Below are 18221 nucleotides of genomic sequence, written 5' to 3'. Positions count from 1 at the left end.
AGCCTTCCAGGTGACAGACAACTCCCCCTACCACTAAGCTACCATGGCTCAATCCTTGCTCCTCACCTTTTTAATACTTTTACTTCTAGAACTTAACTACATTTTGTATCAGAAAATTACTTTTGATACTTAAGTACAGTAAATGTGATATACTTTAAGACTTTCACTTAGGTAATATTAAAAAAAAAAGTGACTTCAATTTCTACCAATGTCATTTTCTGGTAAGATACTTGTACTAGTACTCACTCTTACTCAAGTATACCCTTCTAGGTACTTTATACAAGACTGAAAGTCTCGAATTTAGAAATCATACACATCTCCACAGCAGCCCTGGTCTCATGCTGAGCACCACTCGGGACAAATGCCGCTGCATGTGTGAGGAGCATGGATATAAATCAGCAGCAGTGGTGTTGTACCTGTTCCGTGTGCTTGGCCTCGCCTTACTCCCCCAAGGGGCTGAAATCAATGAGGCAAAATGAGGCTTTCAGCATTCTCACTGTGTTGAACTCAATAGGCCTTGACAGCTCTCAGGACTAATGAGGGGGAGCTTCTGCTGAACAAGCAGGTTGACTCTGAGAACACGTGTGGCCATGTTCACCGCCGCTGTTGAACACGGCTTCAATAAAAAAAAAAAAAAGAAGCTCTTTAGCAGTGACTTAGGGTGTAGCTCTGCATTTTAATGCAAACTCCCACCATTCACACTGCAAATATGTGAGAAATAAATACGTGATTCGAGAAGTATAAACAAGAGTATAAACAAGTGAAATTAGATTAGATTATTACACTTAGTAAGATTTCTTGAAAATATAGAATACAGGGTTAGACAAGTGAGTAAATTCTTTAAATAAGTAGTAGAAAAAAAACTACTGAGTCAAATAAACTCAAAATTAGCGCGCCATTCTACTTTCACTGTTCGTTTATTTATTTATTTAAGTGAAAAGGTTTGTGGACATATAATTTTACTTAAGAACAAGTAAAAGTACTGGTCTGAAAATGTACTCAAGTTGAAGTAAAAAGTAGCTTGTTTAAAATTTACTCAAAGTAATTGTTACTTAGTTCATTTAAAAAAAAAGATTGTCAGGTAAAGAGGACAAGGGGACACAAATCGCACATAAATTGTTTTTAATTAATTAAATTAAAGTAAATATGTATACAAAATAAAATATGTAAACAGCTTCAGCTTTCTCACTCACTCAAGGACCTTAATTAGCGGCAATTCACCTGTCCTTATCATTCACATGTCCTCATCATTCCCATTTTTAAAATTTTACAATATTTTCATTTAAAAATGTTTTAATTCAGGCCAACATTTTTACTTTTCTTACTCAATAACGGATGTATTTTAAAACGTAGTGCAGTACAGTAACATCCAAAGAAACATACTTAAGTAAAAGTCAAATTATAAATTTGAAAAACGACTTCGAAAACCTACTCAATTACAGTCACGCAAGTGAATGTAATTCATTACTTTCCACTATTTTAGAATGATTTAGACTGTGACATAATCTGAAAGATGTAATCTATCCTACTGTGTGTGTAAAATAACAACTTTTAAGAAACCTTAAAACAATATACTGTAAATAATCGGACACAATCTGCTGTTGCTAAGTATATTACTCTCAAAACAAGACCAAAATCACTATTATTTTGGTCAGATTGAAGAGCATACCTCTTGGTTAGATAGCTCATTTTTGCAGTGGCAAACAAAAGACATGTGACAAGTCACAATAAGTGTTTTAATTTTTTTTTATTGAAATAAAGTCGAACCCTGAGGCTAGATTAAAAAGGCCACAGTTTGTTTGTGCCTCGTCTAGCTCCTCAGTCTGACACAGCCAGTTAGAACACAACAGACCTGTCCAAAAACACACGTTACACAACGGCTGTGAAAAGTCCAAATTACACGGCCTTGACGTTTGAAGGTATACACAACTCAAATCAGCAATACTTGGTGAGCTATTTGGAAAGAAATAACACAGTCTCTCCAGTCACTGTAAAACATAAGTGCTCAATTATAAGCTCACATATAATCCAGGGTGGAATAATTGATCGTATATAAAACGGTGCATCCAATCAGCAGGTTCACTTGTACCAACCATGATGACACCTTTAGGACAAAGGTGTATTATGCTTATCTGCTTTGTTTTTTTTACATTGAACAATGAAACATAGTTAAAAGTCTGATTTTATTGTCCCTTTTGGTCATTGGAGTTACATTCTCATGGGGAAATCATCCACATGAGCTGCAATAAAAGTCATTTTTTTGGTCAACAACATATTAGCAGTCTCTTATATGGGGAATCAAATAAGAAAAATACAGGGGAGTTTATGTTGTTTTTCTTTTTTTTTGTCCAGGTCTGGGACACGCTGAGGTAACGTAGACAGTAATAAATTATTCAGTTGTTTAAAAAAAAAAACACTTTGCAAGAATCATATCAATAATTCATATCAATAATACAAAAAGGTATCAAACATACATGATGCAACATTTTCATCAAACACTTTTTTTTTTTTACTTCATTTTTCCTTCCCCATGATCCAGAGTGTGTTGCGTCACCGTTCTATGCTCAGTACATCAATGTTTTTTAGTCCTTCTCGTTTGCAAGGTCCCTTCAACAGTAGATGCAGGTCGTTACTGTTCTCCGTCGTTTGCTATGGTTGATTTTCCACTTTCATGCTGAGGTGAAGTTGTATACCGTACGATATTATCTGAGCTTCTCACGCGACCTTCTTGCTTTTCACACGATTTGATTCTGACTCATTTTGTCTCCGTTACAATCATCGCCAAAGCAACAGGCATATGCAGGCACACGGGGACTAATTTGCTTCTTTGTTTTTTTTTCTTGATATACATTCAAATCGATTTGAACGTGCCTTTCATGTCACTTACAGGTTTGAACAGAAAAACAACATGCCAATAGGAAAGTCAGAAATTGTATTAAAAGTGCAAAAATGTAATCCTTCAAGAGACAGTTTTCACCCAGACAAAAAAAGTAGTCCACTGAAACTTTAGTGCGTTAACAGTACAAGCCATTTCATAGGTTATTTATCTGTACATTCCCATCCTCCCCACGACTACAGACATGAATATACTGAATGTTTTGTCGCTTCACGTGTGTGTGTGTGTGGTTTTTCCTGCAACTAAACAGACTCTATAGCTCAGTTAACATGGCTTTTAAGCCCTCGGAGCATCACACCCGCCTGTTGAGAAAGGCTCTCTCACTCTGATGTGTTCCTAGGGCTACTCAGTTATATACTGCGAGAACAGTACATCCCCAATCTGATAGAGTGTTGTCCTTTACTGGGCCTGTTACAGCACATGGTCCTGACTTCAGTGGTGCCGTCTGAAAAAGCCCCTCGATTGAAATAAAGTGACATCACATTATTTTGGTTAGCGGCCAGTGCAAATCAGCTTCTCCAGCCTGTTTCACCTCTGAAACACGAAGCTCTCATTATATCCTCGCCTATTCTACGTCATTAGGATTTTTTGCCCCCGACAGATCCTTTGTAAAACAGCATTGAATTAGTTCACATTGCCACCGATAATTCAATTTTTATATCACAAATATAGTTATACAATTATGTCTATCTTTGATACACAAAAAAACATGGAAAGTATACATATAAACAACTTTCCAACTCTCCCAGTCACTTGAATGAGAAAGACTTTTGGACCCCGTTGTACTTTCCAAGGCTATTGTTCATACAGTAGTGATGAAGACTGCACACATCAAGCCACTGAAAATGACTGCGGAGGAAAGCTAGACCCAGAGTTGCTCCGACTGACTACTGTCTGTATTTATGGGAAAATAATCCTTTATATACCAGTTTCTGTAAACATGGCTGCGATACAAACCCTGTTATGTTAAAGGAGAACCACCTACACTGACCAGTATTACTCTCCTTTACAATTATTATATTTAAACACATTAAAACAAGTCGATATGGCCATAGCGATCACCTGTCAAGTCTCTACGAGCCACTTCGCTCCGCCTCACGTCTCTCGCGCGTTTCTTTCACTTGCTACGACACGTCCTCTCACCCTCTCTGAACTGACATCTCCAAGCCAGAGCGTCACATGACCACGAGGTACACGCTATACTCACAGAACTGGCAGTTCACTCATCGACAACACACCATAACACCTATTTTATTCACTACGCCACTGTGATGTCCACTAACTCAACGAGCTATTCAGAGATCACGCAGGTGCTTTTCTCCAAGAGACTGTAGAAGTGTGAGGACAGGAAGGTGATGACCAGCAGGTTGTTGAAGGTCCATAAAATAAAAGATGCCAATGTGTGAGCCAGTTCCTCCCTTTTACTTCCCTTTGTCAAGACAAAAGTCCATGTTATCAAGGTGATTCTAATGTTAGAGTCTGACGTCTTGTGCAATATTTGATAATGAATTAAGAATAAATTCAAAAATTACACTTGATTGAGAAACAGTTCAGTGACACTCATCTTCTCTGCTGATGGAAGGGATCCATAGATCTTCAGAGGTGGACCATAAACTGAGGAGAAGAGGACACGTCCCTCGTTCCAAGGCATTGTGAGGCGCTGAGGGGACATCAGTCCGAAATGACGGATTCACATGTCCTTCTGGTCCCTCTGAATCCATCAGCCGTTCATTGATAACCCCCCTCCCTCCCTTTTGTGCTCCAGTAGCTAACCACTGCTGGGGAGTTCCCTGACATCCAAAGGTGTGTGGGTGTGTGCACTGTATGTTGAGAATGATAAAAGAGGACGAGCAAGGTCACAATATGGCACAGTGGAACCTGTGGGATCCTGTGGAACGTTCTGCTCTCCACTTCATCTTCTTTTTCTTTTTCTGGTTCCGCTCGGGGATCTGCTGTCTGTGGGTGCAGAGAACATAGAGGAAACTGTTTGAACAGTATTAACTTTAGGGCCACTGTCAAGCTTTTGCAACTATTTATAATATAATAATTCAACTATAGTCATCACTTTTGTGCATAATGTTGATTTTATAATGAAACCACTTGAGATTATTTGGTCTCTTGTTGAATGATGCCACTCCCGTTAGTGTACATTTAGATCTATGACAACATGGCTTTGTACACTAAGTGGAAAAAGAGGGAAAGCAAACCAGGCACTGTACAAAATTACTGTCCACACTGAAGCACCACTGCTGCTGCTGATTCTTTGTTTAACTGGTTCAACCAATCTTCTTAAAGCATTTTCTCAAAATGGGATATTTCTACTGCAAAAACTGTCCCATTATTCAGTTATCCCTCATTATTGACCCACATTATGACATCTTTAGTGTCTGCAGCCCATGGCCAAGAGGAATGGAATTGGGCTCATAAACAGAAGGTCTCCGGTTAAAATCCTGAGAAGGAAGGGAATCCAGCATTGTTTCCCGGGCACAGATAAGTGCTGCCCACTGCTCCTGTGCCCGACTTGTGTGTTCACTACTGGTGTGTAATAAGGATGGGTTAAATGCAGAGGTTAGATTCACTATTCACCAGCAATTTCAGTGGTATTAACATTTGTGGATACGCTTCAAACAGCACTGTGCATATAAACATAACTGGTGACGCATTTGTGACACAGTTATCACACACTGACCACAAGAGGGCATTGTTGATACATAGATCCACTTCTCAGGTTTGGTAAATGGTGACAGAAAAGAATATGTTTTCATGAGACAGTGCTGGCACACGTTCAAGACAGACTCTACTACTCTGTGGTTGACTTTCTTTTTCACAACTATAAATATGCCCACAGCACTCCTCGACTGCATTTGAGTTCTGAACTACTAGGATAGACGACTTGTTGCTTCTTGGTCCTTGCAACAAGAGAAAGCCCCGACAGGACAGACAAAAAGAGCATGGTTATAAACCAAATTCTTCTAAAATTACATGTGTGTTAAGACGGGAAATAGCTCAGGGATTTTTCTTTCCTTTTCCACTCTTCCAAAAACTATTTGACTACCCCAACACACCAGTATAATCCATCTCATTGCTTATAACCTGCATAAAAAAATACATAATCTTCCTGGAGGAGTGTGTACCTCGGGGGTAAAGAATGAGCCATCCTGGAAGTTCATTGTTATAACTATAAATGCAAGGGAATCTGTCTGATCCCAAGATCTTTATCTCCAGGAAATAAATGAAAGCACACAAGAGAGCCTACAGTTACCTTATAACGCGGACCAGCTCATGAAAGGCTTTGTCCACATTCATCGGAGGATCCTTAGCACTGGTTTCAATATACGTTATCTGCAGAAGTGAGGAGAAAAATATTACTTAATGAATGAAACATACAATCAAATAAAAACAAAAACACATAGTAGTGAGTGAAATGCAACATGACCATTCTGGCTGGACAAAGCAACACAGCTGGCCAATGAGCTGTACAACCAGTAACATTAAAATCCATAAATGAAATAAAACACAAGCAAAAAACACCTCACATTACTAATAAATGCAAAGCAATGAAACAAATAAAATAAGCAAAAACCTTTATATATAAAAAGCCACAATGAGATTCTGAAGTGTCCTGCCTATACTGTAGAGGCAACTCATTCCAAGTCAAAAACTATATACTTAAGAAACCATAGAGGTCACAAAGATGAAGATGCAAGGGGAAAAAGATTCAAATTAAAAATGCCCCCAAATCATCATTTCACTCTCACCCCAGAGAAATACTGAGCCTCATGTCACAATACCAGGCTGTTTATAAACAAGTCATTTTGTGAGATTTTAAAAAGGGGAGCAATTGAATCCACAATTGAAACAAAATGAAAACAGCAGGACTGCAAAGTCACATCCCATGAACTGGAAAAGAGCAGCATGTGTGTTTGATAAAGTGACCACAGAGCCACAGAGACAAAACAAACTCAGCAACTCTGAGCTGTCTCACTCGGCCTGAGGGTTGAGGTTACATGACAGTACAGTATTGAAGGCACAATGAGAACCATGACAAATATCACATATTAGCTGCAGAATTACCCTGCAGGTGTTTACAGAAAACGTCTACAGCCCTGTGCTGTGCATAGACGGTTGATGCACTTAACTGACCATGCAGCCTTAAAGCTTTTTTTTTCTTCACTTGTGGCTGATGTAAAGCCACAAGTGCAGTGATCTCTGTGAAACAGCCCCACTTCCTTTTTAATGTGTGATTGATTTCTGAAGTAGGCATTATGTGAAGAACAATTCTCAGTTCTTTCACAGCAGAGTAATTAGCACATGCTGTAAAGAAGGGATGTTTTCAGCAGATTACTGTGAGCGCAGCCTGTATCTAGTCCACTAAAATGTTTTCTACTTTCTTAATTGTTAAAGCTGCAGTGCCTAACGTGATTTTTAGTCTGCCTGTTTAGTCTTTGTGAACAGAAATGATTAGTATGCGGGCTCTGAAATCAGACCTTCAGCGCATTTGTGTGTATACAGCAGCAGCGCAGGGGCAACAAAAATGTATCATCAAATTGCTGAATGGCCGAGGCTGTTGCGTCCATCTGTCTTGACGTATATCAAATGACTTCCTGTGTGCAGTGACACTGCTATACTTAGACAAGCAGAGTTGTGTGAAACTGACAGGCTTAATCAGCATTGTCTAAACTCATTTGACAATGGTTTGAATCTAACCGACATTTGTTTACATCTGAAAGTGATGCACTACTGTTGAAACAGAATGTGTGCTGTTGTGAGAGCCTTGGCTCGAGTGCTGAAATCAACAAGTGTAGAATGTGGCAAGGGCAATTGCTTAAGTGCACGCTCATACTCACATTATGTTTTGCAGCCATCTCCTGGCCCTGGTCATTGGTGACCTTTCTCAGATGGACCAGGTCGACCTTGTTTGCCACCAACACCATGGGGAAGGCCTCCCTGAGAGGGAAAAAGAACACATGAGTGAAACAAAGCAAAGGGAACACAAAAAAAACCTAGAATTTCTCTGTGAGGTGTCAAATTCCTGCAATACTTCAGTCTTGCAGAAAAGAGAGCAACAGTTGAGCACCACCAAATATGGACAGACAGCTATTTGGTAAGTTTCAGCTTCTATTTTTGCTCCATCTCAAGCTCACTTTTATAGGCTTCTGTCAGAGCCTCTCAGAGAACAGACACTTCTTCCCTCTTAACTGTCTTTGACAGAAAAGGATTTTGGAACACAGCTTCAGGAGGAAGGTAACAAGGAAGACCACTTCTGCTGAGTCAACTAACTGTAGAGACTGAGGCGCGCATATAAATGAAGTTTTATATATATATATATATATATATATATATATATATATATACATACATATATTACATGTGAATTTATTTCAACTTCAGTGTGGGATGGCAAGTCCATGTTTTTTCCACATAGTAAATTGTCTAATACATAATATATATGAGAGAGCTACTTCCTCTTTTGGTAATTTTGACTTCCTGGCATGATCATTTTCATTTGTTATACGAGTATTACCATATCCACCATTAGTTACCATAGTTGCACACCCAGAATTGTACAGTGTAATGGTTGAATGACTGGGCATTTTAATTGCACTTCTCACTTCTGTTTTCATTTCCTAATAAACTGGTAAAAAAAAACTCGGGCTAAAATTCAACATCATAGAAACATACAATACAGAATACAATTACAACAGTCAAACATACAGAACAAAATCAAGTGTTCCTAGATCACAGCATTTATTTTACTGGAAAATTGATATCAAAACAAAAGCGATGTTACTAAAGGCATAAGTTAACACATCATAAGTTAAAAAAAAAACATGTTCCTTAAACAGAAAGAGGAAGCCAAGCAGATGTCATAGGATAACTCACATCTATAAAGGACTTGTCAGTACCCAAAGATTAAAATGTGATATCAGCTTTAGGGGCTGGACTGATTTATCACATCGCTTACATTTACATTTAAATTAAAAATTTATTTATTTTATTCTCTTGTTCACTTGATCCTGACTTTTTCTCTCACTTAATCATACAAATGAGAGCTAACATTTACAGTTTCAGCATCACTGTAAATGTTGTTGTAGCTGCAGCATACTTTTTTTTTTTTTATACAGATTTGTATAAGAATGCCCAAAGCAATCCTTGAATTTGACCACAGACTAACCTGTCTTTGACCCGTAGTATGAGTTGATGGAATCGGTCAACATGTTCAAAACTGGCCTTGTCTGTCACAGAGAAGACAATGAGGAAGCCGTCTCCTGTCCTCATATACTGCTCCCTCATCGCACTGAACTCTTCCTGGCCCGCTGTGTCCAGCACTGGGTAAATAGAGTGACACACACAAGTATTACTTCATCAGATTTTATTCTACTTCGTGAATCGCATACACATCCGAGTCAACTAAACATTTAAAAATACTGATTGAGCATATCAAGAACAATCACACCAGTGATGAATACATAAAGTTATTCCAAATAATAACTCCTGATCCCTAAACACAAGCATTCTTATCTCTCTTACAGTGATTACGAATTGACCCAGTCTGCATGCTTTTAAGCAATGGCTGAGGTATGTACTCTCAGTGCACTTTCTAAATTTGTAAATGTAATTAATTATTATTACAGGAAAGGTCATTTAATGATTGGCTGAGTGTAGGCAAACAGCAACAGCGTATGTTCACTCACTGGTCTGTAGACGACTTATGAACCATCTTGACTCTTTATTTCTAACCTTGGGTAAATCTGGCACAGAACTCATGTTGTTCTACTACAGCTGCACATAATGGGAGGGTCTAAGGACAATTCCCCAAAATGGGAATGAGACTTTCGGGGCATATAAACATCACTTTAATACTTGACTCTGGATGAGCCAGGCTCTTGGTGCTATAATATTGCGATTGAAGGTTAGCAGAACAGTGTTTGTCATTGCTGAATTTGTAACAAAGAGTTGCTAAAAGGATTGCAACACAGTGTCTGCCGCTGCCGCAAATTGGGTACAATTTAGATGACAAAAACACCAGCAATGGGGAACGTGGCCTTGTCCTAGAGCTCCTGGTTGTCCTGTTTGTTTACTGTGATTGTATTGGCTAGAATCTGAGCTGGAATAGCGACATAATACGGTTTGATTAGCTGGCGCTCTTGCTGCCACTTGGATGGTTACAAGTTTCTCGAGTTTTACCACACGCAGTGCGAGCAGAGCAAATCAACAGACCCACAATGGAGTTGGGAAATTCTTAATGCCGGCCTTTTCAAAGTGAATGTGCATCGTTTCAGTTGATGTGTGTCACTCTGCATGATCACAATCACACAAACAAGGAAAATGAACAAAATAAAGCAGAAGCAGATAAAAAGCAGATGAGCACTGACAGATGGGATCACTCTCAGCTGCTGTCTGCTTCACTTCACACAAACACACACACAAACACACACTCCTCTACTTACCATCCAGTATTGCCCACTGCCCGTCTATCTCTGTGTGCTTCAGATATGAGTCTTCTATCGTGGGATCATAATCTGGCACAAAGATCTTCTGGAAGAATTGGATGGTGAGGGCACTCTTCCCAACACCACCATCCCCCACCACCACCAGCTTGTACGTTGGCAAGTTGTCACTTGGCACAGCACTGGTTGCCATGGCTACCTCGACAGCGTTGGTTAAGGTGGGAAGTAGGCTAGTAGGTGGCTGATGAGACACACCTGGCTGAAATGGATGACAGAGGGAGCGAGAGAAAGGGAGAGAGACAGAGCGACAACAGAAAGAGTGAGAGGAGGGACAGAGAGAGAGAGAGAGAGAGAGAGAAAGTGGGGTTTAGGTTCTTTGTTGCTGCTTTTGCATCACCATTGTGCACCTTTCAAGTCTCTCTAAACACATATGTCCATTGGTTGGAATCAGAAATTCAATTAGTTTAATTTCCAAGACAACAAAACCTTTTTTTAAGGTAATTTTGCTCAAAATTACCATATGATTATATGCGTGGTAGAAAGAAAGATAAACATTTATTGATACTTGTACAACACTTGTACTTGGAACTGCTGCTGATCCTTTTCAGGACTAGCTCCTTGTAGAAGTTATTCATTTTATTTATTTCTCAATTAAATGACATCCAATCAAACTTTATTGCCATTATTAATGTCAAGCTGAATCAGAAAGCACAACCAAGACATCTATAACAACAGACCCCAGGAAAACAAAGCAGTCCCCATAAATAAATAAATTTAAATATGGCTAAAAAAGATAATAAAGAACATAGGAGCTGCTGCTTCTGTGTGTCACAATCTGTCTCACTCACTAAGAGAAAACTGTGATTGGCCTGTGACTGAGTTCCATCATTGCACTAAAAGTATTAGAGTCCAGGCATCTAGAGAGTAAGCATTGCTTTAAAAGGTCTGCTATGTTCATCTTTGAGCACTTAAGTTGATTCAGTGTAATGTGAGAATTTTGGATTTTTTTAACCACTGCTTGTTCAAATAGACAGACGTTCTCTGATCCACTCTCCCACAATCATCTGGACTGTTTGCGTTGCCCTAAGACACTGCTAATGCAAAAAAAAAAGAACATTTCCTTGTGTTTCTGTTTCATATTAAAGTCTTCCCACAGAGAGAGAACCACAAAAGGATTTTCATTGCGAAACACTGTAGCTACAAAATGCACAGCATCCAATGCCTGACTGCTATTGTGAGGACATAATACACCCAATAACATATGGATTTTTTTAAGGTAAGGATAGTGAATGCCACAATAATCTTGGATAGGAGACGCCCTTACTATCATGTTGTATAGGAAACTAGCTGCACACACAACACAGCTACTCAATGCATGTTGCAGCTGGTGAGCCTGTTATGGCCTACAACAGACCCAGGCTCATAGTGTCTTCTCTCGCTGGCTCACTATAACCACAGACCCAGCAGAGAGATATGTCGCCACTCTTGTACCAATGGATGAATTAAGTTTGTAATTATGGCTTTTTGGAAACAAAAGTAACATCTGTCTTGTTGGAAAGTATTCAATGTATGCAACTTAAGTAGGGGCATGACATTCATGCTTGAAACGCAAGAGAACAGTTAGTTTATTCATTCTCATTTCTCAGGCTCCATGATTTTACAATATCGACTGTCAAAAAAACAGGGACCAGATTAGAAAAGATTTGGTCAAAGAGCCAGGCATGACATACAGTAAGTGTAATAGGGTTGGGAATCACAGGCTGCCTCACGATATGCGATACATGGTACATAATAGCAATAATATCACGATACAATGATTCTGTGATAAACAATACATTGCAAGACAATCATATAGAGATACTTGCTCGATATCTGTCTAACTGAAGAAAACAAAACGTCCGTGAAACAAAGCACAGGATTTTTCTATTCACAACATAGAAAACAAAAATAAAATCTCTTAACATAGCTTTCTCTTTGTTAATTAAAATATCGATATTTGCCCTGGCGTGTTTTTTGTTTTTGGTTGTTTGTTTGTTTTCTTGCACACAAGCAATGGTCAAAAATTAAAAAGAAAAAAAACATTATTGGCACAACAACTCCAACAACCACCCACACACCCATTCCTCCTTCATCCACCAGGAAACAGCTGTCAGCTGGCTAAAGTCCATCCTTTCCTGCCTAGCACAATGGAGGGAAGGAAGATGTTTCCTTCCTTTCCAAAGCTGGCCAGCAAATCAATCAACAGTCTGCCAGGTTGGGCAAAGAATTCCGAAGCCAAATTCTTGATGGTAAAAAGTCAATTAGTTGGCTGACAGTCCTTAAGTCCCAAACCTGATGTCTTATCTATTACTTTTACTTTTATCTATTACAACTCGCAAATTTGAATACTGTACAGAAAACAAATTAACAGCAGATTGAGAAGCCCCGACACAACATACCAATTTGAGGTTTTTACACCAGCCTTGCTGAGGCCAAGACAGGTCACAACCTTGTAGGGTGTGTCAGCATTTCTCCCTGTGACTCGATTTGGTGGGGTACAACATTCTCTGAAACACCACTGGTCTCATTCTGTGAGTCAAAAATAAAATAATCCCCAGACACCAGTTTAAACCAGATTCCTTTGGGAGTGGAAACCTGCTAATGGAAATTTACTATGTGTCCAACCAAAGTTAGTCATCTAACCAGTGTGGCAGTGATATAGCTTTACAAACCATGGAAATTCAGCACAGCGACCAATGCTACAAAAGACATATTTTTAGCACCATGCATAAAACCTAGGCTGTGTCTTCACTAGTGATTGTGAATCAGATTTTTTTTCTCGACACATTCACCTTCAAAACACATCAAATTGACATTATCAACATCTGCGACTCTGTATGTCAATAAATGTCATCATGTAATATTAGGTGTTATAATTCCATCCATCAATTTTTCTGCAGCTTTATCCTCCACATGAGGGTCATGGAGTACTGGTGCCAATCCCAATGACATAGGGTGAGGTAGTGGTGGGAATCAGAGGGTACCTCACAATACGATACACGATACATGGTCTGCGATACCAATACTATCATGATATAACGATTCTGTGATAATCAATATACTGCAAGACAATCATACAGCGATATCTGTCTAACTGAAGATAACAAACACAAAGGGCATAAAGTCTATATATTTAGCATGGATGAGGCATCTCTTAACGTAGCTTTCTCCACCTTTATCCCGCTGCAAACTCCCTCTTCTTTCCCTCATTAATTTGAGCAGCACAGGCGTGAGGAGACATGAAGTAGTATAAAGTAGTGACGTCTAGTGAGTGAACCTGGCAGGGACTGTTTACTTTAGAGCTCCTTAAAATATCGACATTTGCCCTGGCGTATCGATTATCATACTGCACAAGGAAGGACAGCTATAAATCACCTAATCGACATTTTGACCCACCCCTAGAGTGAAAGGCAAGATACATCCTGGACAGGTCACCAGTCCAATAACTACTTTTAGTTATAGTAATACTATACCTACATTTACTTACTTACTTACTTAGTTAGTCATAACTATAATTTTAAATGTGCTGTAGAAACAAACATTGACTTGACATGACTATTACACTGTAAATAGTGACCTTAACTAACCCTCCTTGAAGCAACTAAACCCAATGTTCATTAAAAATAAGAACAGTTTATTTTAAATCTTCATAACTTCCTTTCACTGCTGCCACACCAAATCCTGGAGTGGAAATGGGTGTATGTGGAATTATAAGAAGCCTTGCAGTACACTCTGGACTTTCAGAAGTATGACATAAAAATGTGTGCAGGATGGATTTGCCACTCCCTTCAGCTGTGAAAAGATGACATTAAAGCATCAACCACTGATGTTTGTCTGTCATTTTGGCGCAACCCTTGTCTACACTGACATACGACTCTCTGGTGTGAGTATTTACATATGAAATAGCTGAGGCTGGTATGCTTTGAACCTTCTATTTGTCTTCATAGTGACATAAAAGCTCTGTGGGCTCTTGAGAAGTGGCTAGTTGCTGCCTTGGGAAAGGATAAAGGTACTTCCCTCTTCGCATGGGAACAAAGCAGCAACAAGACTCACAGAACAGGAATAAGGAGGGACATGGTACTCACTGTACTGTGGCACTGATATCAACAGTCATTGATTATTCAAAGGAGGTTCGCCGAAGTCACAACATGTTAAATCATCAAGCTGCTGCCCTGTGACAAACTACTCCACCTTTATTTTGTTTATCCTGGATTGTGATCTGAACTTGACTTTCACAAATTTTAAAAAGCACATTTAGGAAATGCATGCTATGAGTTAATGAACTGCTCCTCTGAACAAAAATGTACTTACTTTATAGAATTGTTGAAACCCTGACTATTTGGAGTGGAAGCGGAGATCTGGGTTTTGTCACAGAGACAACTGAAGTAAAAGTTCACAAAAGGACAAAAGGACATGACTGAACTGAGGCAAATGTCCCCATACCTTTCAATAGCAGCTAAAAGTTCTTATGCAGCAAAAGTTCTTATGAATGCAGCAAAACGCTGATATATGTGCATCCTTTTATTATTGCCAAGATTACCTCACGTTTTTCTTACTACACAATAATTCTAATATCTTGCACCTCTTCACAAAGATAAACATTGAGTGCATGAGCTTGTGTCTCATTGTCCATGCTTTTTTTTCTTTGTTTCTAACTGATTACTATGTGAGCAGCAGATGACTCCACTAACAATGCTGTGCATTTGAGGTGTCTTCAAACTGAATATGTCTTTTGATCTCATCTGCAATCTGAAACAAGATCCCACCACTAGATAGATAAATATGTTTTTTTTTATTGTGGTACTTTCTGTTTATTCTTGAAAAAAATTGTGTCATCATCACATTTCCTCTGACCGTGACAGACTTCCCACCCAGATCTTTAGACCCTTGTGCAACATTTGGCTGAGAGGACAGAGTGAAAATATCTGTACACCACAACAGAAAAGGCTCTCCAACAGATGACATATCACATGACTGTGGCTCATCACTAAGACTGCCACTGATTTACAGTCCTCAGTCTCGCAGTGCTGCTTGAAGGCCCATTTAGCCATAAATTGCACCCAGGTCTTTGTCATGATATCACATTGTTTTAAGAATGTCTCAGTAGACGATGCTGTCATTCACATACTGACACAATTCCCAGACAAACATGTCACTAATGCACTGTGACTTGCTGAGTGCTTTTCGTCCCCCTGAGCCATCAAACACAGGACATCATCACTGAAGCTTCAATGACATTGGATGTATGATTAACTTCTTGTTTAACATATTTTCCAGATCCACTTGGGAAAAGGATAATATACTGTATATATATATATATATATATATATATATATATATATATATATATATATACATATGTATATATGTGTACATATATATACATACATACAAAATGTGATTGCTATGTTTTGCCTCAGTGTTATAGAATGTGTGACAAGTGTTTGTTGTTTTCTGTCCATAATGGTTTCTTCCAACCTTTACTCAGGAGCAAATCTCAATCGTCATTTGACATTTTGCCTATCATTATTTTATAGTGACTGATCATATTTCCCAGCCTTAGCCATGGTTAATAATATACGTTATCTGCATAAGATACATACCTCAGAAACAGATAGTCAGCTCACAATTGTGTTATAATAGAGCACTATTTTGGCCAAGGTTCATCAGCATGAGCAGTTAGGTTCTACTTAATACTAATGAATAGATATGGACACTGTTTCATTACTTTATGTTGTTCAGATTAATTGTATACAGTTACATTTATCCACCAATGAATGCTGGAATGTCTTTTCTTTTTGCTCTTGAGCAGTTCAGGGGATATTTGCTTTGCTAAGGCATTCCATGCTTTATCTCTTTATTTATTTTGTCGGCCAGTTTTGTCAGAGTTTCAAAATAACTTTGCCCTGTCCCTCACCCTTTCTGGTCACAAGTCTGCTTTCTTTTTAACTAAAGAACATCCCTTTGTCACACTTTCAAATGTCAGAAGCGTTGCCTCGGTGAGACTCCACACATGCAAGAGCCCATTTAAAGCCCACCAGGAACATCACCAGGCAACTTAATCAGGCAGCACATTAATCATACTATTATTTTTTTGTATTCCTTGTGTCATGTATTTAACATGTAAGATAATTGGATATTACTTTTAATTCTAAGAATACATCAATATTTTAGCAATTTGTGTATAGTGATGACAATATACAATATTATCGCTTATCGGGATTAGAAGCACTTACAATAATTGAATGATTTGCCTATGCGGAGCTGCATCTCTCCTCATGACGTATTAATCAATCATTCATCATCTATGACGAATAAATATGCATCGTATCTGCAATATCTCTGACCACCGTGAGTGCAGACACAAGGCTGAACCTATTTATCAAGTTAATCACAATAATTTTGTGACATAAACATTTAAAATCATCCCAATCCTTACTTCTGTATCATTTGTTATTAATTATTTGTAATATTTTATCAGCTGCCTTATTATTGCTGATTCTTTGGTATATATTCCATAAAATGTATCCATGCTATAAGGATATCTACAGTATGCAAACTACATGATGTGTATGGAACAAATAAAACGTTTTTCTGTTGTTTTTAAAGGGGTAATGGCCATGTAGTAGATGATACAAAATGTGCAGCATCAAGAAATGGTAATCTCCTACTAGTATAAGGTCATGTTTAATTATTAGGCAAATTGTAGAACAGAAAATCAACTACCTAGATCTCACAATCAACGTCACCATCATCGTCATCATCATTATTATTATTGCAGTAACAGGAGCAGGAGCAGATCATGGTTTGGCATTTTTCCTGAAGTTATCATGGATGGATAAAGGTGGATCTGTCCACAGACAGACAAATTATCTAGTGATTTCACTTTGCTATTAATAGTGGTGTGTGTGTGTGTGTGTGTGTGTGTGTGTGGACAGACTGGTGCTTCTGAATGATCTCATCCTATGATCTGATACATAAAGAATCTCTCTGTTCTCTCTCTCTCCAGCTGTTTCATCAGCACACACCATTTCGCTCCTTCACAGCTGGACACTACCGTGTGTGTGTATGTGTGTACAGCTGGTAAACACAATCACACGGTGGTAAAAAAAAACCCCACATATATGTGAATAAGCTGCATGTGTTGTGGAAGGGGTGGTCTGTCTTTATATGTTACACATAAGAAAAGACACACACGGTGTTTTTGCCTCGTCCCAGCGGGAAAATGTTTGACATACAGAGGCAAGGCCCTCTCTGGAAAACCGACAGTAGCCGCCCCTAAATAACGGTTTTCTCCTCTTCCTTCATCTCTCCCTGACCCTCTCTTGAAGTTGGCAGCGAGAGAAAAAAAAAAAAAGAAAATGGAGAAAAGGGATTTTCCTGAAATGGTTTACAGCCGTTCGTATTTCATTTACACGAGCTAACCCTCAATGACAGTTAACCATGTTGTAAATAACATAAAAAACGACAGTTAGCCCGAGTACAGTAAGTTGTTTTGAGTTCAGCTTCATAACTGACATCAACTGACATAGGTGTTGCCTTCACTGTCCGTGAACACAGACACAAGCATTGACGAGAACCTCGGCTCTCAGCAGGAACATATTTTTTTATTTTTTCACTTACCCACACGAGCTCCGCTGCCGTGGACACAAAGACACGGCACTCACGCCGACATGACTCTCCTCATCCCCGTTTCTCTCGGCGTCCAAGCACCGCCGCCCTTTCGCAGCAGATGGGGGTGTACTCCCAACATCAGCGAGACAATACGTCGAAAAGCAAATCTTTGTATTGCAACAGCTGATGCTATAAATAGAAAAGCCCCAAAGGGGTGGTCG

At 38.9% G+C, this 18221-nt stretch overlaps 1 protein-coding gene across 2 annotated transcripts; it reads right to left on the bottom strand.

Moving 5' to 3' along the window:
* Positions 1-1728: 1728 nt before the first annotated feature.
* mrasa (muscle RAS oncogene homolog a) lies at positions 1729-18178 on the bottom strand. Of its 2 annotated transcripts, none has more exons than XM_044019098.1 (6): positions 18010-18178; positions 10348-10602; positions 9072-9225; positions 7744-7843; positions 6159-6238; positions 1729-4852 (listed from the first exon to the last, which is right to left on the bottom strand). In XM_044019098.1, exons 2-6 carry the CDS (start codon positions 10538-10540, stop codon positions 4753-4755), a joined length of 627 nt encoding a protein of 208 aa, XP_043875033.1. In that variant the 5' UTR covers positions 10541-10602; positions 18010-18178; the 3' UTR covers positions 1729-4752. The 2 variants fall into 2 exon arrangements, with proteins under 2 accessions (XP_043875033.1, XP_043875034.1); XM_044019099.1 differs by having other exon boundaries at positions 10348-10606; positions 18010-18068.
* Between the last annotated feature and the right edge of the window lie 43 nt (positions 18179-18221).

The sequence above is a fragment of the Solea senegalensis genome, linkage group LG2 (genome assembly GCF_019176455.1).
Source record: "Solea senegalensis isolate Sse05_10M linkage group LG2, IFAPA_SoseM_1, whole genome shotgun sequence".
Lineage (NCBI taxonomy): Eukaryota > Metazoa > Chordata > Actinopteri > Pleuronectiformes > Soleidae > Solea > Solea senegalensis.
This window is presented reverse-complemented; position numbering and strand designations above follow the sequence as displayed.

Coding starts and splice junctions, on each gene's coding strand:
- mrasa (XM_044019098.1), bottom strand. CDS start 10,540: ATGGCAACCAGTGCTGTGCCAAGTGACAACTTGCCAACGTACAAGCTG. Junction 9,226..10,347: donor GCAGTGGGCAATACTGGATG/GTAAGTAGAGGA, acceptor CTATTTACCCAG/TGCTGGACACAGCGGGCCAG. Junction 4,853..6,158: donor GAGCTGGTCCGCGTTATAAG/GTAACTGTAGGC, acceptor CTGCACCCACAG/ACAGCAGATCCCCGAGCGGA.